We start from the raw sequence: 21,093 nt of genomic DNA on the forward strand, positions 1-21,093 counted from the left end.
TGATTAGGTATCCTGAAAAGACAAATGTCAGGATTAGGAAGGTTTTTTTCATGTCGGGGGATTTAGATTACTGTAGGCCCAAATGAAACTGTTCTTAAGTCACAAGATTCAAGCTGAAGAAGATTATCTACAGCACCTTCTGTTGTGCAACTGTGTATGGCTGTGTTCACAACTAGAAGAGCTGGAGTTTGCTCTCTTTGACTGTTCTAAACATACATAGCTCCTTTCGTTGTCATATCTATTAATGCTTGTAGCTTGACCTGTCCCTGAAGCACAAGCAGCACACTGTTTATGTACATTGCATTAACGTCTTTTTTTCTCATCCATCTTTTTCCAGAGCAACAATAGTGTCTTTAGAAGACTTTGAACAGAGGCTAAACCAAGCCATTGAAAGAAACGCTTTTTTGGAAAGCGAGTTGGACGAAAAAGAGTCCTTATTGGTATCCGTCCAGAGATTAAAGGACGAAGCCAGAGGTAACATCTTTTGTTTGTTTCCACAGAAACAAAATTTTAAAATGCTAAGCTAAAAAATTGATAAATTGTGCCTACAAATAAAATGAGGAACATGAGGAAAACCTATACAATGCCGTATTGGAGCAGGTGGATATTTTGTTAAGTACAGTGGGTTCATTAATTAAGAAATGAAGGCTATATTATATCTCCCAGACACTGTGTAGATAGACAAAGATGTTCATCAAAACTCTGCACCAGGACAAGAAGATGACTCATGAGTGAAACCACTGATAAGCTACCAAGCATCATGAAAGACCTCCAGATTTCTGTGGCTGAGTTATATAATGAATAATTTAGCTATAGCTGTCCTGCAGTTCAAAGGTGCTAAAGGAATTTGGTCAGTTTATAAAGATAAAATCACATTTTTGTTAGCAATTTACACAAAATTCCTATGGAATCATTATTATGCTCTTTTGCAGAGAAGCCCTTTCTCTACACGGTGATGGTCATTTAATCATTTATGGTATTTTTCCGATTCTATGACACCAATGATTGCAAGATACACTCATGTTTTAGCAGTTTGGTTTTGGATAGCGGATATCTATTTTCATTAATTTTTCAAACCTTCTTATTCCAATCCATGGTTTCCAGAGTGGCTGAAGCTTATCCTGGCAGGTTCTGGGACAAGTCAAGACTTAAACCTAGATGGCTTACCAAAACATTGCTGGCCGCACTCATTTATATACACATGCTTTATCATGGTAGACCATTTGTGTAAGCCAGTTAGTCCAAGCCACATGTTTTTGGAATGTGGAGCAAAAGTAGATTACAGAGAGAAAACTGACCACTCTAGGAGAATATGCCATCACTGGGCTGAGATTTGAATCTAGGATTCTGGATCTTTGAGGCGGCAGCAGTACAAAGCATTGTCTGAGTTAAATATATAGCAGGATTGTATTGTATAATATTAAATGTTTCAACTTAAATCAACTCACTGTCTTCCACATTGAGAACTCGAAACCAAGATTGCAGATTTTTCTAAAGCCACTTTCACTCTAACTCTCCATCTGTGGTTATAATCTCCCAATGGATTGTAACTAGGTGTAGTATAAAAGCACCTGCCTCGGCTGTTGATGACCCACTTTGCTGTGTGTTCTGACGCAAGTAAGAAGTAGGGATACTACATAACTATGATTAATGTATGTGTTTTTATGTTTATACCTGAGCCTTTTAACTGTGGTTATAGACACTGGACACAGTACCTGTCTTATTGATGAACTGTCTCTTTAAGGGAATAGGTGGCATCATTCTCCCTACAGGGTCCTTGTCTGTTCAGAGTAGTGACCTGCAGAATCATATCCATCCATCCATCCAATATCCACCACTTATCCGAGGTTGGGTCGCGGGGGCAGCAGCCTAAGCAGGGAAGCCCAGACCTCCCTCTCCCCGGCCACCTCCTCCAGCTCCTCTGGGAGGACCCCGAGGCATTCCAGGGCCAGCTGGGAGATATAATACCTCCAGCATGTTCTGGGACTGCCCCGTGGCCTTCTCCCAGTGGGGCATGTCTGGAACACTCGTCCAGGGGGCATCCTAACCAGATGCCCAAACCACCTCAACTGACTCCTCTCAATGCGGAGGAGCAGCGACTCTACTCCGAGTCTCTCCCAGATAACTGAACTCCTCACCCTATCTCTAAGGGAAAACTCATTTCGGCCGCTTGTATCCGCGATCTTGCTCTTTCTGTCACTACCCAAAGTTCGTGGCCATAGGTGAGGGTAAGAACGTAGATCGACTGATAAATCGACAGCTTCACCTTTTGGCTCAGCTCTCTCTTCACCACGACTGACCGTTGTAGAGCCCGCATTACTGCGGATGCCGCACCGATCTGTCTGTCAACCTCCCGCTCCATTCTTCCCTCACTCGTGAACAAGACCCCGAGATACTTGATCTCCTCCACTTGAGGCAGTACTGTGATCCCAACCTGGAGAGAGCATTCCACCCTTTTCCGGCTGAGAACCATGGCCTCGGATTTGGAGGTGCTGACTCTCATCCCCACTGTTTCGCACTCGGCTGTGAACCGCTCCAGTGAGAGCTGGAGGTCACTGTCCGATGAAGCCAACAGAACCACGTCATCTGCAAATAGTAGAGACGAGATTCTGAGGTCACCGAACCAGACCTCCTCCCCTCCTTGGCTGCGCCTAGAAATTCTGTCCAAATAACTTATGAACAGAATCGGTGACAAAGGGCAGCCGTGGCGGAGTCCAACCTCAACAGGAAACAAGTCTGACTTATTAACGGCAAAGCGGACCAAGCTCCTGCTCCTCCTGTACAGGGACTGGATGGCTCGTAAAAACGAGCCTTGTACCCTGTACTGTTGGAGCACACCCCACAGGATGCTTCGAGGGACACGGTCGAATGCCTTCTCCAAATCCACAAAACACATGTGGACTGGTTGGACAAACTCCCATGCCCCCTCCAGGATCCTGGCCAGGGTGTAGAGCTGGTCCAGTGTTCCATGGCCGGGACGGAATCCGCATTGTTCCTCTTGAATCAGAGATTTGACCATCGACCAAACTCTCTTCTCCAGCACCCCTGAATAGACCTTACCGGGGAGGCTGAGGAGTGTGATCCCCTCAGAATCATAAGTGAATCTATTTAAACAGCATTTAGCCTTTTTAATTGACGTTCATGTAGCTGTTTTGTATGGCTGAAGGCTGAGGAGAAAAGCTGCACTTTAAATCCATACACGGTGGTTATTTAACTGGAACAATACAGTATATTGTTGAAGAATAAACCTTTTTACCATTAAGAACTTTTCAATTACAATCTTCTAGAAGTGACGCTTAATTCCGTCATCACCTTATTGCATTTTCATCAGTTTGCTGGATTGGTGTTTAGCTCAATTTTACTTGGCTATTTCAGACCTACAGTGGGGCAAAAAAGTATTTAGTCAGCCACCAATTGTGCAAGTTCTCCCACTTAAAAAGATGAGAGAGGCCTGTAATTTTCATCATAGGTATACCTCAACTATGAGAGACAAAATGAGGAAAAAAAAAATCCAGAAAATCACATTGTCTGATTTTTAAAGAATTTATTTGCAAATTATGGTGGAAAATAAGTATTTGATCACCTACAAACAAGCAAGATTTCTGGCTCTCACAGACCTGTAACTTCTTCTGTAAGAGGCTCCTCTGTTCTCCACTCGTTACCTGTATTAGTGGCACCTGTTTGAACTCGTTATCAATATAAAAGACACCTGTCCACAACCTCAGTCACACTCCAAACTCCACTATGGCCAAAGGACACCAGAAACAAAATTGTAGACCTGCACCAGGCTGGGAAGACTGAATCTGCAATAGGTAAGCAGCTTGGTGTGAAGAAATCAACTGTGGGAGCAATTATTAGAAAATGGAAGACATACAAGACCACTGATAATCTCCCTCGATCTGGGGCTCCACACAAGATCTCACCCCGTGGGGTCAAAATGATCACAAGAATGGTGAGCAAAAATCCCAGAACCAAACAGGGGGACCTGGTGAATGACCTGCAGAGAGTTGGGACCAAAGTAACAAAGGCTACCGTCAGTAACACACTACACCGCCAGGGACTCAAATCCTGCAGTGCAAGACGTGTCCCCCTGCTTAAGCCAGTACATGTGCAGGCCCGTCTGAAGTTTGCTAGAGAGCATTTGGATGATCCAGAAAAGGATTGGGAGAATGTCATATGGTCAGATGAAACCAAAATAGAACTTTTTGGTAAAAACTCTACTCGTCGTGTTTGGAGGAGAAAGAATGCTGAGTTGCATCCAAAGAACACCATACCTACTGTAAAGCATGGGGGTGGAAACATCATGCTTTGGGGCTGTTTTTCTGCAAAGGAACCAGGACGACTGATCCATGTAAAGGAAAGAATGAATGGGGCCATGTATTGTCAGATTTTGAGTGAAAACCTCCTTCCATCAGCAAGGGCATTGAAGATGAAACGTGGCTGGGTCTTTCAGCATGACAATGATCCCAAACACACCGCCCGGGTAACGAAGGAGTGGCTTCGTAAGAAGCATTTCAAGGTCCTGGAGTGGCCTAGCCAGTCTCCAGATCTCAACCCCATAGAAAATCTTTGGAGGGAGTTGAAAGTCCGTGTTGCCCAGCGACAGCCCCAAAACATCACTGCTCCAGAGGAGATCTGCATGGAGGAATGGGCCAAAATGCCAGCAACAGTGTGTGAAAACCTTGTGAAGACTTACAGAAAACGTTTGACCTCTGTCATTGCCAACAAGGGGTATATAACAGAGTATTGAGATGAACTTTTGTTATTGACCAAATACTTTTTTTCCACCATAATGTGCAAATAAATTCTTCAAAAATCAGACAATGTGATTTTCTGGATTTTTTTTCCTCATTTTGTCTCTCATAGTTGAGGTTTACCTATGATGAAAATTACAGGCCTCTCTCATCTTTTTAAGTGGGAGAACTTGCACAATTGGTGGCTGACTAAATACTTTTTTGCCCCACTGTATCAAACAAATTCTGGACCATTTCTTTTATGTGTGTGGAAGTACATAGTTTCCCTTAAATATATTATTAGTAGGTGGCATTGGTTGTTAACACAAAGCACATCTTTTTACAGCAAAAAAGGAATCCATATGTACAAACATAACACTGAATAACAGTAAAAGCATACCCCTAAGGAAGGCATACATAAAACTTTTTTAAGTTAAATTCATTTCACAAAAGGCATTCAATTTTTTTTTAATTAAATCACATTTTCTTAAATTTTTTTAAACTTCCCTAATACTGCTATTTAATTTGCATTATTATAAGTTAAATCATGTTTAACTTTCAAGTTCTTAAAGTGCATTTGGTTTGGGGATGTGGGGGAATCACGTTATTACTTAAAGACAGTGCCAGATTTATACCTAGGAACAACATAGCAATGAGTTTTCCACAGAAGGCACGTCACCACTGTGGACTACTTTTGCTAAAATCTTGGCCATTCTACAGTTGCTGGAGCTCTCACAACGAGCAAATCTCAGTGCCCGACTAGTTACTCATTCATTTCCTAGTTTTCACTCGATTCACAGACACACATTGCATCATACCTGTAGCTCAAGGTGAGGGTTATTTTTTTATAGGCAGTCCCTGCGTAAAACAAAAACAGAATATGAATGGGAGCACTGCAAGAAAGGAAACAAACCAACACAACTCACAGTACGCCCCCTTCGTAAATTCACAGTAACTTTATAAATTAATTCACTTTGCTTCAAGGTTGGATGCCACTGATGTATATTTGCAACAGGAAGGCTTTTATTGTTCTGTTATTGTTGAAATGGAACATCTTGTGCTATGAATCTTTGCTCTGTTTTTAATGTCCATGATCTGTAAATAATTCAGTCTGCCCAAATCATTTATTGAAGTATCCAGACGGGATGTTCTTGGTTTTAATATTTTATCATCACTGAATTTTGCTTTCAGATCTTCGGCAAGAGCTGGCGGTGAGAGAAAGACAGACTGACATAACACGAATGTCTGCTCCCAATTCTCCAACGCTGGACTGTGATAAAATAGACTCAAGTGTGCAAGCATCCCTATCCCTACCAGCTACTCCAGTAGGAAAGGGGACAGATATTGGTTTCACAAGCCCAAAAGGTAAGGAGAGAGACTAGTTTATAAGTCTGTCTGCCTTAAAATCGTTGGGACATATAGAGCACTTTCTTTGCCTTTGTGGAAATTTTGGATGGATTATATCCAGCCTGCTGGTCAACTACAAAAGATAATTTCCCACCGAAAAGCCCCCCTCACATTCCCCAGCTGCTATGAAACATTTTGTACATCTAAAAAGAAATGTATACACTTTTGATAATCAGCACAACCACTGCTTTTTGCCCAGTTGATCCGAGTCCCACTATGTGCACTTAACCATTTATATTCAATTTCCCTGACATTGTGAGATCACGCTGTTGGTCGCTACATAGAAAGCAATATGAAGACAAAAGGATTACACCAAGAACTGAGGAACAGAGTTGTTGTAAGGCACAAGTCAGGCAAAAGATTTCAGTGGCTTTGTGAATCCCAAGGTCTGCTGTTAATTCAAGGAAATAAAAAATATACATTATTTTTTTTTTTATATACATTTGATCTGATTGCATGTTTTTGCTTTTCTATGTGAAAAGAAGTTAATGCAACCTTCACAGAGACCAATCTTAAAGCATGGCATATTTCTTCAAATATTAATTCTCAAGTACTGTTTATTTGCTTAATCTACCAGTCTGAAAAATAAAACCTTAAAATGTGCCATGTGCAAAGGTTTGGACACCCCATTGGTTAATTCTTTGTTTCTTGTCTACAGCTTACAATCTTTTTGTTCCTGCTTTTGGAATTGCTTTCTGCTCTCCCTTGCAGAATGCTTCTAATTTGTCTTGCATACAGAGCATTTTTGAGGTCTAGCCACAGATTTTCAATAATATTCAAGACTGAGAACTTTGAAGGACATTCCAAAACCTTAATCGTTCATTTTTTTAAGTAGTTCATGGTTGATTTTGATGTATGCTTTGGATCATTCTCTTGTTGTAATATCCAGATATTTTTCAGCTTGATTTCTAACTGACCATGGGACATTAGTTTCCAGGATTTGTTGATATTCTACCCACTGTGTTCCTGGCTGACATATAACCCCAAAATATAACAAATCCACCCCCATGCTTAAAAGTTGCCAAAGTACTCTTTTCTTCAAAGGCCTTTCCTTTGTTTTGCAAATGTACCATTGATTATGGTGGCCAAAGAGTTCAGTTTTTGTTTCATCAGACCACAACTCCTGGCTCTAAAATGTCTTTGTTTTATCTAAGTGTTGTATTACATGCTTTAACTTCAAACCTCAACTTTTGTGATGAGATTGCAAGTATGCTTTCCTTCTGATGCCTCTTCCATGCAGTTCATGTTTGTGCAGTTAGTTCTGCACGGTGTGTTTGTTCCCCATTGTTCCTGTGCCGGCTAAACCCTCTTGCATGTTCTTTGCTATTAAATGAGAATTTTTGCTGTGTATTCCTGTCCAGTCTACGCCCAGTTCCATCAGAGACATTTTTTTTCTTGATCTTCCTGATTTTGACTTAACCTCAACAGGTCCCCTTCCTTTTCCTACTAATAGTTTGAAGAGTGGAAATTGCAAGCAGGAAGTGTTTAGATATCCTTTATAGCCTTCCCGTTATTTGTAAGAAGCCTGTATCTTTAAATGCTGATCCTTACTCGGCTGTGTGAAGGAGCCCATTACTTTTGAGTGTAAGCACAATATCATAAGATGTTTGATAGTTCAGAGACTATGCTAAGCTCTAGAATGTTCTTCACCTGACTTAATGAGCAGTGCTGAGACCTGACAAAAAATACGACTACTGGAAGGTTCCCAGTGTTTTGAACATGTCACATTTTATGTTCTATTTTTTCCAAGTCTGTTAAATACTGCAAATAGATAGTAAATGTATAAATAAAAATCTGCAGAAATGTATTCCCTGCCGATGTTTTGTCAACTACCTTTAACTAAAAATATCAACAAAATATGTAATATGATTAGCACTTTCAAAAACCTTTTGCACATGACTACAAATCTGCATACGAGGGGGGGACCCAAAAATAACCGGAATTTTGTTGTTGTTAGGGTGGTACTTGTAGTACGTGGTTGGGCCGCTAGGGCGATCTAGTTACACTCCTCACAAGTCAGTCTGCCAAGTGCCATCAGTCTGGAAGGTTGCGCTTGTGTTCAGTGAATTTTTTTGTAAAAGTAGTTTTGTGCAAGGGTCGTTTTTTTACGATGGCCGATTATCGTGAGCAACGCGCGGCAGTGAAATTTTGTTTTCTTCTTGAAAAAAGTGTTGATGAATCTATTGTTATTGAAACGGTATGACAACCCTGAACCACCCACGCTACTCACCGGATTTAGCTCCGTGTGATTTCTTTTTGTTCCCTCGGATGAAAAAAGACTTGAAAGGAAGGCGTTTTGCTGACGTCGAAGAGGTAAAACAAGAAACGACCAGAGCATTAATAGGCATTACTTCAGACGAATTTGAAAAATGTTTCGAACAATGGAACAAACGGTTAGATAAGTGTATTTCCGCCAATGGAGAGTACTTTGAAGGAGACTAATTGTAGTTTGTACAGAAAATTAAATTAAACACGTTTTAAAAATATTTCCGGTTATTTTTGGGTCCCCCCTCGTATAATCTTCAACAAACAGGGGCTACTCTGGAAGTAACCAGCCAGGCAAGAAGAAAACTAATCAGACAAGCAGTCAACAGGCCAAACATGAATGCAGAAAAAGAGTTCTGTGATGGGGTGGGATAAAGATGGGAGTTATTTTCCTGTTATGTCAAGCACAATCTGTTGCGCTTTATGTACTACATGGGGATGGCAACATTATTGTATGGGGTTGTTGCAGGGTCTGGTGGCTTATCAAAATAGAGGGTGAAATGGATGAAACAAAATACCCAGTAGAGAGACACTGGAGTCGGTCTGGGACAGTAAGTCACATTTCAGCAAGGCAACAGCCCAAGCACCCAGCCAAAGCTACCATGATTGGCTTAAAATGAAGACCGTGAACTTCTTAGGTGGCTCAGTCAAAGTCCTGACTTAAATCTCATCAAACATGTCAGGAGTGCAGCACACCATCACTGTTCAAAAAAAAAAAAATACCGAATTACTTAAATGGATGAATATTTTTCAAAGCTTCATGTTTCACTTTTATATTTTTTATTCACTTTTCTTTTTATAATTGATTGAGGCCCATCAAAAATGTAAAGTTTATTTGGTTAATCATACCAAAAATGTATCTAATTTAAAAGTGTGAATGTAGTAGAGAGTAGCAGTCATTGGAGTAGTGGGTTGTGTCTGAATACTTTCTGTACCTGCTGTGTATGCCTATCAGTCAGTTCAAAGTAATTGTCCTATTCCAGTTACTTTTGAATATGCTGAAGTTAAAAACTGCAATGTACATCTGAATATCATTATTTGCAGAAAGACTGTAGTCATTTGAAATTAAACAAAACACATACACATGATTGTGTAACCAGAAATGCTGCATCTTCAGTCTGTTTGGGTGTAGCTGTGTTCCTTCTTTCAGTGTCTCATGGCATTTTCCTCAATTGGTCACAAGTACTGTTAGTTGTGCTTAGGATGGGGTGCAGCATAGAATGTTCTCCATAAGAATGGGATTGGGTGGCCTAGATTGTTTCAAACTCCTGGCATGTCCCTGCTTAGTGTCTGACCACCACTGTATCTTCCTTCCCCACTTATCTAGGGCAGGGTTGCAGGGAACCACTGCATCTTATCACACTTAATCTGTTTACTTCAGGCAGAATGTTGTAAGTAGTCTTGAGACACAGTAACTAGGTCAGAACAAACTTACTGGGTCACTGACGGCCTCTGATCAATTTGTTTGTGTGCCTTGGTTTTGCCTGTTGTTCTCATAATCATTTGCTGCTTCTTTTTTTTTTTTTTTTTCTTCCAGTTATACCAAATGGTTGTGGCAGCTCACCTTTAACACCATCAGCGAGAATATCTGCTCTCAATATAGTTGGTGATTTGCTAAGGAAAGTAGGGGTAAGTGTAGGGGTTTTACATTCACTAGTGCTTTCATCTTCTCTGCTTGCCTGTATAATTCATTTTCTGACTAGAGTAGGAGCCGAAGATAGTGTCCTCATGATGTATCTTATGCTGAATATGCCACGGCGACTTACCAGTCAGACATGACTCTGCTTTTTTTTTTTTTTTCCTAATCCGTGACAATTCAGTCTGAGCTTTCATTTGAGTCTGTCTTTTAGTTTTTGCATCTCTTAAAGAAACATGTCCACATTACCGTGGACATAAGGAGAAAGAGTTGAAGTGCAGCTTTGTAAAACTATTATGCTTTTGGGGCTGGTGGGTCATCTCTCTTATATCGAAAACTGTTTAGTCAGGGCCAGCTAGTTGAGAGTTGAGGTATCTCTCTAGTAGAAACAGGCCTAAAAGCACACTTGGATGAAAAGATATGGACTTAAACTCCTTGCTGTAGTTTAGACATTTTCGTGAAAAATACTGAAGCAGTAAAATATTGTGGTAGTTGTGCTTTTAACAAATGTTATAGCCTCTAATAAGGTAGTTGATGAACGAGCTGGGTTTAACCGCATTTGTCAACTTCAGCACAACAGCATTGTGTATGGTACATATACAAAGCAAAATCCACAATCCAAAAAATCTAGTGAAATTCAACACAAATGCAGTTTGAAAAAAATGATAATAGATAACAAAAGAAAATGTCAGATATTTTTAAGTCTTATAGTTCTTGGTTACATTTCTTTAACTTTCTATATAGCTTTTCACTAATATACATGTATGTGAACACATCATGTAAACGTGTTAAAAGTAACAGTCAGAAAACTGTATGCCATTGTTCAGTATGTTTCTATTTGCAAGCAAACAATGCAATTTGTCTAACAGGCCATTACAATGTCATTGTCATAACATTTCAAATATAACTGAACAATAAGGATGTTCCATTACATGTTAGCTTCAAGGGATAAAAGCATCTTCCTTTAACTATGTAACAGTGTGAAACTTAATGATCTATTCAAATGAAGTAAACAATTTTGTAAATTTACTTTCTAAAATAGGTTATTTCTACTCCCAGGTAGAACTTCCACAATGCCCAACTAACCCCATTGCAAGAGCCTAAGTGGTACATTTCCTTGTAAATGTTTACAACCTTCTCCCCATCCATTCATTTCTTAACCCTCTTAACCGGTTCAGGGTTGTGGGGAGCTGGTGTCTTTTCTGGCATTATTCGGAGTCGGTCCTTCATAAGGTACAGTCTTGCACATCTACACTTATTCATACTGAGCTACAGTAAACCAACCAATAGAGTGCCGGTTCATTTGGTTCAGATGATGCAGCAGTCAGTCATAGTTATTCATTTTATGCATCGTGAAAGTTTTGTAGTGAGTAAAAACAATTTGGTAGGAAATTGTTATCTTCCTGTGTCCATGGAGTCCGTCTTAGCAGGCACAAGGCAGGAACCAGCTGTAAATAGGACTTTAATGCATCACCAGGAGCACCATGAGCAGACTCCATGCTTACCCATACTGGGCCAATATAGAGATGTAGGTCAAATACCAACACTGACCCAGAAAACACATACCAACTCCACCCAGACGTGACCCAGCTAGGATTTGACCCCAGCAGCTGTGAAGTCCTTGAACTATCACTGCACTGCCATACTCTAGTGTCTTTTCCAATAGCACTAGGAACACCAACATACAGTCTTCCATGTCTATCCATCCATCCATCCATTTTCCAACCCGCTGAATCCGAACACAGGGTCACGGGGGTCTGCTGGAGCCAATCCCAGCCAACACAGGGCACAAGGCAAGAACCAATCCCGGGCAGGGTGCCAACCCACCGCAGGGCACACACAAACACACCTACACACCAAGCACACACTAGGGCCAATTTAGAAACGCCAATCCACCTAACCAGCATGTCTTTGGACTGTGGGAGGAAACCCACGCAGACACGGGGAGAACATGCAAACTCCACGCAGGGAGGACCCGGGAAGTGAACCCAGGTCTCCCAACTGCGAGGCAGCAGCGCTACCCACTGCGCCACCATGCTGCCCCTTCCATGTCTAATTTTTATTTATTTATTTAATTTTTTTTGGACAAATTGGTTTGGCTTGACACATTTATACACTTTTCTTAAATGGCATTATCTGTCTTCCCATCATATCTGATTGTCTTCCTATGCTGTCTTCCAGTTGTGCCATGTTCGGTAGTGAAGCTCAATCATTTTCTCCCCATTTTAGGCATTGGAATCAAAGCTGGCAGCCTGCAGGAACTTTGCAAAAGATCAAGCATGTAGGAAGGCCTATACGCCAGGCAATGGCAACCTGATGAACAGCAACAATACAAAGTTTTCTCACTCCTTACACACAACGTACTTTGATAAAGCGTAAGTGTGCCACTAATCCATCGTCTCAGCAGGTGTACATGTTTGGGGGTCTTCCTTAGTACTTTACAGGTCAAATAAATTTAGTTTCATTTGATGACAAATTTATTTTTCTAGTTTTAGTTTCATTTTTAAAAGTGCGTTTTTGCTTTTATGGTTTCTCCTTGTTGTGCACATAATTTATTAAGGGATTCAAAATATCATCTAATTCAAAAATATTTGTCCTATTAAGAACTCTAAATCCCAAAAGCCATGTCTTCCAGTTGTTTATCATAATGTTCATTCCCTTCTGGATGAGCACGTCTGCTGATAGGGAATAATAGATCAGCTTGGGGACTAACAGAACAGAAGTGTCTTTGAAGGGCACAAAGGGATTATGGGAAATCATTCTAGAATGTTTGCTTTCTCCCAGCAGGAAAGAGATGGTCGTATTTCCTGCACTTATTCTGGGTAACTTTTTTGTTTACTTTATGTTGGTTTATGCATGACCAATAGACAGCAGAGGAGATTATCAACTTAGTGAAACGGCTGCCACCTCAACTAACGCCTGCTTGGTGCTTGTGGTTCGTGGTGCTGCCTTTTAACTATATGCGAGTGGTGGAGTGTTGCTGAACTCTCAAACGACTGTAAAACGCAGCATTAAACTTGGAGGTGTATATAAAGTAAATGTGCATAGACAGACACATTAATGTACAAGTGGTGCATGGGTGTTTCTTAATTCCTTTGTGAACTAACTAGTAATTCCAGCAGCCCCATCACTGACCTCCATCTTCTTTTCTGTTTTTCATCTGGTAAGACATGACTGACAACCCAGTAAGTTCTCCTCACTCGGCATGGGATGCCTGTGTAGCTTACAGTGGGGTTCAAGGTTTTGTTTTGCATTTTATGCTCACTTCCGCTGCGCTTCCCAGCAGTATGACCTCTTCAGAGCAAACGGGGCGCTTTGTTCTATAAACATGAATTACTCCCGTGCAGCAACAGGAAGTGTAGATTTTTGTAAAACAAACCCCCATATCCTCTCGAAACTCCACTTTTTTCCCCCTTTTATTAGCTTTATATAACCCCTTTGGGACGGGCTTTGATATGTTTGATCAGGAGGTCCTATGGGTTTACTGCAGGTTTGTCCCTAAAAGCTCATTTTCCTTGACCTTCTTAAAAAGTTGTGTATCTTTTTATTATTGAAAAATGATCAAACAAATCCAGTGCCACTCTGGCTCTATGAATGTTGTTTGTGTAATCGCAGCTCGTTCTGTGGCTTACAAGTTCCAGGTGCCCGCTGGCACGCATACAGTGCCTATAAAAAGTATTCACCCCCTTGATAATGTGGAAACTTTTATACAACATTGAATCACAGTGGATTTAATTTTTTTTTTGACACTGATCAACATAAGACTCTAAAGTTGAAGTGAAAGCAGATCTCTGCAAAGTGACAAATATAAAACACAAAATGATCAGTCACGTAAGTATTTACCTGCTTCACGTCTTTATTAAGTTGATGCACTTTTGACAGCAATGACAGGCTCAGGTCTCTCTCTATCAGCTTTGAATACCTGCACTCTGCCATTTTTCTCCATTCTTCTACTTTTTTACAAAGGCTTCATTTAGACAACACCAGTGCTTTGAATCTGCAGAAATTTTTAGATGACTCCTCCATCATGGGCTGCATTAGTAATGGAGATGAGTTTGAGTACAGGAGGCCTGTCAATGACTTGTGGCGCAGGGAAAACCACCTGCAGTCCAACATCAGCAAGACGTCTGGTGTTCCCAAGAGCCTATGAGACGAGTCATCATTCAGGGGGAGATTGTGGTAGCAGAGCAGAGCTACAGGTACTTGGCGGTTCATATAAACAGCCAGCTGGACTGGCTTGGCAATACATGGCGCTCTGCACAAGACGTCCGGAGAAAACTGTACTTCGTGGAGAGTAGTGATGGGAAGTTCGGATCATTTTACCGACTCGGACCTTTGAGTCTCGTTCAGCAAAATGAACGAATCCTTTTTCGAGTCATTTCGTTCATTTTAGCAAAATATAATTAAAATGTTACCTGTTACCTCCCTAACACATCTACTGCTTACACAAATGTTGATCACACTACAAACAAGACAAAACTATAATGCTATAAGAAACAGAAAATATTAATTCATTGTTTACCTGGGTCTTTACCCGAAGACTCGAAACAGGTGAATCAACAATTCCAATACAGAAACTATAGGAAGTTGCGCAAATGCGCATGCGTAACTGAACGAATCACTCCCACGAGACGACTCGTTCTTCCCGAGTCACATTAAAGATTCGTTCAAAATGAACGAATCGTTCAAGAATGACCCATCACTGCTGGAGACACTTGGGTCTTTTGATGTATGCAGCAAGCTGCTGGAAATGTTCTATCAGTCCATAGTAGCCAGTGTGGTGTTCTATACCATGGTCTCCTGGGAAAGCAACTTGAGTTTAAAAGACATCACAGGGCAAACCCTGGGCACAATGGAAGCTGTTGTGGAATAGAAGTGGTGGAAATATTGTATGCCATCATGAAATATCCTCTCCAGGGGATTCCTGTTGATGTCCCAGACTTAGTATTTACACTCGGTGTATATTCATTTTGCTATTTAAGCAAAATATACTGTACATGTATTATTATGTATTGATTGCATTACTTGTCCTGTGAGTTGGTATCTTTGTTTTTTTTATGTTTCTACTTCTGTATGCACCTGATCTTTCTCTTGAGATCTATAAAGATTTACCCAATCTAATCGCAAATTGAACTCTTGTACAGTTCAAACTCGAGTTAAGGTGATTTGTACTTACGGCATCGGGCCATAGGAAAACAGTAGGGTGGCCTTACATGAACACAGCTTGCAGACGGTGAGTCCTGAAGATCGCTTTGTGCCACTCCATACTGGCAGTCAAGTACCAGTGACCCACACCAGACCCACAGAGCTTCAAATGCAATGAGCTGTACACTTTGCATGAGACATACAGTACGTCCAAATGGGAGCCATATGTCAGCAGATGACTGTGATTAGAACTGCACAACAAACCTCTAGTAACAAATCATGCCGGCTGGAGTGGAAGACATTGCAGCTCCGCTGTGGCTGAATGCGTTCTTTCCACTGCAAACAAGCTGACCCTTCTGTGTTCAGGTGCCTGTAGACTGCCATCAAGTGAACCCCCAGACGGGTTGATCCACTGAGCTAAACAAAGTAAATCTGGACTTCAAAAAACCAGTGGGCTGCACCAGTGATGATTTAAGGGTGTCGTATTAAATGGGGTGAATGTTTCAGGGAATGGGATTAGTCATTTTTGTGTTTTATTTTTGTAACTACTTTAGATTCCTTTGCAGAGATTTGTTCTCACTCTGACAAACCTCAAACCCCCCCAGTAAAATTGATGACTGTTGTCAAAAAAGCCAAATTAAATCCACTGGGATCTGATGTTGTGTAGCAGTAAAATGTGAAAATGTCAGAGGGAGTGAATACTTTTTCTCCGCATTGTACCTGTCGACCTGGGACTCGCCCACTGTGCCCTCGGGTTCACGTAATCCTTTAATAACCTTCTGTCATCACAGTGGTCGTTTAAGCCTTTGTATGGCACCCCTCACTTGTGTTTTTTTTTTTTCCCCCCTGGGCTTTTACTAAACCCTGGCCTTAATCGCACCGTTGCCATCGCATGTCGGCTTTCGGTGGGATTTGCTGCCCCTTCTGACCCTCTCTTTCTTTCTCTCTCTCTCTCTCTTGTCTCCATACAGCAGGACGGTAAACGGACTCGATCAAGGACCACTCCCCGGCATTGGCTCTCCCAGATCGTCTCCCCCTCCTGGCATGCTCCCGCTGAGCGTCTGACCACCACTGCGCCTTGCTGTTGGACTCCCAGCCTCCTCTGCTGCCACTTTCACCACTGACCCCTTGTCCCCCCGTTCCCCTCTGCACAAATCACGCGAGGAGGCGTGAGGTTCATTAACTGGTAACGCGAGGCATCACCCCTTTCTGAGGTCAGCAGAGCACATTACACCTTTGGTTTGCTGCTGCATTGTGGGTAATACTGACTTGCTACAAAAACTCTTCACTTTATTTTTTTTTTTCTTCTGTTGGCACACAGTTTAAGAAGATTGACATTTTTTTCTTCTTTTAAGTATTTATGTTCAATGACTTTTTTTTTTTTTTTTTTTTGACTGAATGTTACGACGACACCTTTGCAAGGACAAGAGGTTTTATTTAAGCACTTGTTTTAACCGTTCAATATTTATGTTAAATTATTATGATGTTGGATACTAACCCATACACTTGTACGATACGAAGGGACTCGAGGACGGCGACTCGCTCGCAGCTCTTTGTTAACGTGTCGCGTTTCTGTGGTGCCAATCTGGCCGGGGGCTCGACGACGCACCCTGTACAGTTGGCCAGTGGGCTCGCCGCACCTCATCCGTAGGCCCTGTGGCAGTGGCTCCCAGCCTTCAGCATAAGAATATTCCACAAGAAGAATTTGTGTCATCTAAATTTGGACCCCTTTAGGTGTGCAAAGTGGGCTTTGGGATGAAGGCGACCGACACAGCACCCCCCCTTGCTGTGTTTTGGCCAAAGTGCCTTTTTTATTTTTTTTTTTTGTGTGAGGAGCGTCGCTTTAACCCTTTTGGCTTTAGATAGTGACGGTGACGAAGACAGAGGTGTGCACATCTGAGCCCCTCTCCCGATTCTTGATATTACGGTTCATGGAATGCTTTCTGCAGAATTTGAGATAATCCTGTTTTGTTCAAGGTGGGGGCCGAATGGGAGGAAGGGTCATTTCTGTTTTTCTCTAACCCCCACCCCCTTTAGACTCGCACATCCTGTAACCCCGCACTTTATATCACTTAACTGGGTGGGTGCCGTGGCCGTGCGCTTGGGACGGCTCTTCAGTACTGGACTGTCACGTTTAGGCACAAAAGAAAGACGGAGACTGAGACGAAAGTGTGCCCTGTGCCGCCCATCGGTGCTCCTCCCCCCCCCTAACCCCCACCCATCTTGTTTTCTCTTTGCGAGTATCGGCGAGACCGTGTATGTAAAATAGCAAACAGTTTAGTTTTAACCGTTGTCATTTGCTGACTGCGTATTGTGACTAATCTACCACTTGTACATTTGTTCGGGTTGGGCTGGGGAGTTGCATTCGTGAAGTTCTGTTTTTAATGTGCCTCCGTTTGGTGGATTTGTAAAGGAACAACCAACCAAAGCGCTCGTTATTTTCATCAATCTACAAAAAGAATAAAAATATAATTGTGCTTGGTTTGGTATGATCTTGTCAAAGTTGCTCATTATGAAGCAAAGGCCATGAGACAAAATGGACTTTGTAATTGAAATTCTGTGCTTATTTAATTTAATAAAGACGGTTTATTTCAATTCTTCTTTGGTTTCTGTGGGTTTCCTTTGGTGGTGACGAAGGGCCACTAGCACTGCAGCAGCTTGGCTCCTCCTCCTTCTGCTGGGATTGGCTGGGGAACCCCACGGGTAGGAAATCCAAATGGGGTCCACCACTTCAGCAGTATGAGGCCTCGTGACTCCAGGCGCCCCCCTGAGCTCTACATGCCAGGCACGTCAGGAGCCATCAGAGACGACGTACCACCTGATCAGACTGTAAATGTCATCGAACGTTCTGGGGCCCCTTTTGTAAAGCTTGGGTGCACACAAATGGAGGCTTGAAATGCGTCTGCATTTACACAAGAACTTGACGGTTTGGGACGTGCGGATATTTACGGCTCCTCTGACTCGTGCGTTCGCAACTTTTTCGGAGAAACTGGGAAATGCCACCACCCTTAATCAAGCAGCCAAATTGGATAAACAGGGACTCGCATGTGCGTTCATTCATCGGTGAGCTGTCATTATATTGTCAAAGTGAACTTTATTGTCATCTCAACCATATACAAGTATACAGATAGACGAAAGTGCAAAGCTCAGGGTCCACAGTAACAACATGAAGTGCAAATAATAAATGAAAAATAGAATTAAAATTTAAAATTAAAACACAAACGAGACAAGACACAGAAGTAGCAATATTGACGCGTAGTAAGCAATATGAACATTGATGCAATGTATGGTATTTGCAATCTAGATACATAAATATAGTCAATAGATATGTAATATAATTAATTAATAGCTATAGATGATATAGAGATGATCAGTGTATGATAATAGTTGTTTAAGATATGTAAACAATGACAGGTCAGAATGTTTCACAGCAGAAGGATATCAAGAGTGTCAAAATCCTTAAAGGTCAGTATGAGACTTTCAGTTCTTCTCTACGTGCACACTAATCTTTGCAGGACAGTGGCTCGCATGTATAAAAGTTTTGTTGAGGCTGTGTGAAGGTCCCAGGGGGCAGCCTGGTGTTAAGGAGTCTGACAGCTTGGGGGTAAAAACTCTCCTGCAGCCTAGCAGATCTGGTTCTGATGCTGCCGTATCTTCTCTTGGATGGCAGAAGTGTGAAAAGTCCATGTGAGGGGTGTAAGGGGTCCTGCACAATGCTGCAGGCCTTGTGGACACTGCATTTGTAAAATATGTCCTGTAGTGAAGGGAGAGGCACCCCAATAATGCTCTCTGCTGTCTTCACTATCCTTTGCAGGCGCTTGTGGTCGGATATGTTGCAGTTGCCATACCAGACCGTGATGCAGCTGGTCAGAACACTCTCAATGGTGCCTCTGTAGAACATGGTGAGGATGGAAGGGGGAAGACTTGCTCGCTTCAGCCGCCTCAGGAAGTGTAGTCTCTGCTGATCTTTCTTGATTAGTGATGAGGTGTTATGCGTCCATGTAAGTTCCTCAGTTTTGTGCACACCGAGGAACTTGTTACTCCTAACAGTCTCCACATCTGAACCGTTGATGCTGAGTGGGATGTGGGCAGGATGTGATTTTCTGAAGTCCACGATTATCTCCTTTGTCTTGTCGACATTGAGAGAGAGATTGTTGTCTTCACATCATGTGGACAGCCGTTCCACCTCATCTTTGTATGCCGTTTCATCATCCCTACTTATCAGTCCCAGCACCGTTGTATCATCCGCTAACTTGATGATGTGGCTGCTGTTGTGCATGGCTGTGCAGTCATTAGTCCGAGGGGTGAAGAGCCGTGGACTAAGCACGCAGCCCTGCGGTGCTCCAGTGCTCAGTGTGATGATACTGGAAGTGTTGCAGCCCATCCAAACTGACTGGGGCCTCTCTGTCAAGAAGTCCAAGATTCAATTGCAGAGGGTGGCGTTCAGGCCCAACCTGCTCAGTTTTACAACCAGCTTTTGAGGGATGATTGTGTTGAAGGTGGAGCTAAAGTCTATGAATAGCATCCTGACATATGTGTCTTTTTTATCCAGATGTGTCAGGGAGAGGTGAAGGGCAGAGCATATGGCATCCTCAGTTGACCTGTTTGAGCGGTATGCAAACTGAAGAGGGTCAAGGGAGGCAGGGAGATTAGTCACAGATGTGTGACATGACTAACCGTTCGAAGCACTTCGTGATGATTGACGTGAGTGCAACTGAGTCTGTAGTCATTCAAGCATGTCACTGAGGACTTCTTCATCACTGGTATGATGGTGGTCGACTTGAAGCATGCTGGGGCTGACGACTGGCTCAGAGATGTGTTGAAGATGTCTGTGAGGACACCAGCCAGTTGACTGGCACATCCTCACAGGTGGCGCAGTGGTAGTGCTGCTGCTTTGCAGTAAGGAGACTGTGGAAGATTGTGGGTTCGCTTCCCGGTTCCTCCCTGTGTGGATAGCGCTTTGAGTACTGAGAAAAGCGCTATAGAAATGTAATGAATTATTATTATTATTCTTTTAGCACACGACCAGGTATGTTGTCAGGTCCTGCAACCTTGCATTGATTGACTCTGAACAGAGTCCTCTTCACGTCAGTTATGGAGAGACAGAGTACCTGGTCAGTGGAGGGGGAGGTGTTGCTTTTTCTGTGCCTCAAACCGTGCGAAGAAGTTGTTCAGCTCATCTGGTAGGGAGGCATCACCATCACTGCTGTGTGGGTTGTGCTTGTAGTTTGTAATTGTCTGAATGCCCTGCCAGATACGACGTGTGTCTCTGGTGCTGCTGAAGTGTTTGTTACTCCTCTGCGCGTAGGCCCACTGAGCTCTCCTTATAGCAAGACAGGTTGGATCTGGCCGCTTGTCTCCAGATCTGAAGGCTGCATTTCTGATCTTGAGCAGCTTGCGCACTTCTCTCGTCATCCAGGGCTTTTGGTTGGCTCTTGTGGTAACATCCTTGGTAACAGTAACGTCATTATGCCTTTACTTGACAAACAAGTTAGAGATTTAATGTGATGATTGTATTTCAGTTCCATTTTAAGCGAGGTAATGCTGCAGATGTACACTTAAGAACTTTCTTGTTACGTTTCCGTCAGTTTATATTGGCTACATGTTGTCACTGCATGGGGACACTGGCTGACAGTTCAGGAATATCTCAGCCAAGCTTCACTCCATCATGTGCACTGTGCTGGAAGCCTTTAACCAACCGAAGAGCCACTACCTCAAGTTTTCGAATGGTGTGGGTGCACACACATAAAACATGTTACCAGCATAAAAAGGCAGTTTTGCACCCGTGTCGGTTTTCCTAATGTAATCAAAGCTCTTTATTGCACTCAAATTGCAATAAGGACACCTAGCGAGAGTGAAGCGGCTTTTGTTAACCGTAAACAGTTTGGTTCTATTAACATGCAAGTC

At 42.3% G+C, this 21,093-nt stretch overlaps 1 protein-coding gene across 6 annotated transcripts in view; it reads left to right on the top strand.

The window, feature by feature from the left end:
* The window catches only part of ndel1b (nudE neurodevelopment protein 1-like 1b), a 64,386-nt gene extending 46,600 nt beyond the window's left edge, over window positions 1-17,786 (top strand). The window contains exons 5-10 of one of the 6 annotated variants that reach the window (XM_028818583.2): window positions 338-474; window positions 5,925-6,098; window positions 9,943-10,034; window positions 12,271-12,416; window positions 12,826-12,863; window positions 16,158-17,786. In XM_028818583.2, the coding sequence (XP_028674416.1) occupies window positions 338-474; window positions 5,925-6,098; window positions 9,943-10,034; window positions 12,271-12,416; window positions 12,826-12,863; window positions 16,158-16,168 (598 nt within the window). In that variant the 3' untranslated portion in view covers window positions 16,169-17,786. The remainder of the gene's footprint in view (window positions 1-337; window positions 475-5,924; window positions 6,099-9,942; window positions 10,035-12,270; window positions 12,417-12,825; window positions 12,864-16,157) is intronic. The other 5 variants (XM_051918975.1, XM_051918976.1, XM_028818584.2 and 2 more) reach the window with 5 other exon arrangements.
* Window positions 17,787-21,093: the final 3,307 nt, after the last annotated feature.

The sequence above is a fragment of the Erpetoichthys calabaricus genome, chromosome 14, assembly GCF_900747795.2.
Source record: "Erpetoichthys calabaricus chromosome 14, fErpCal1.3, whole genome shotgun sequence".
NCBI lineage: Eukaryota > Metazoa > Chordata > Cladistia > Polypteriformes > Polypteridae > Erpetoichthys > Erpetoichthys calabaricus.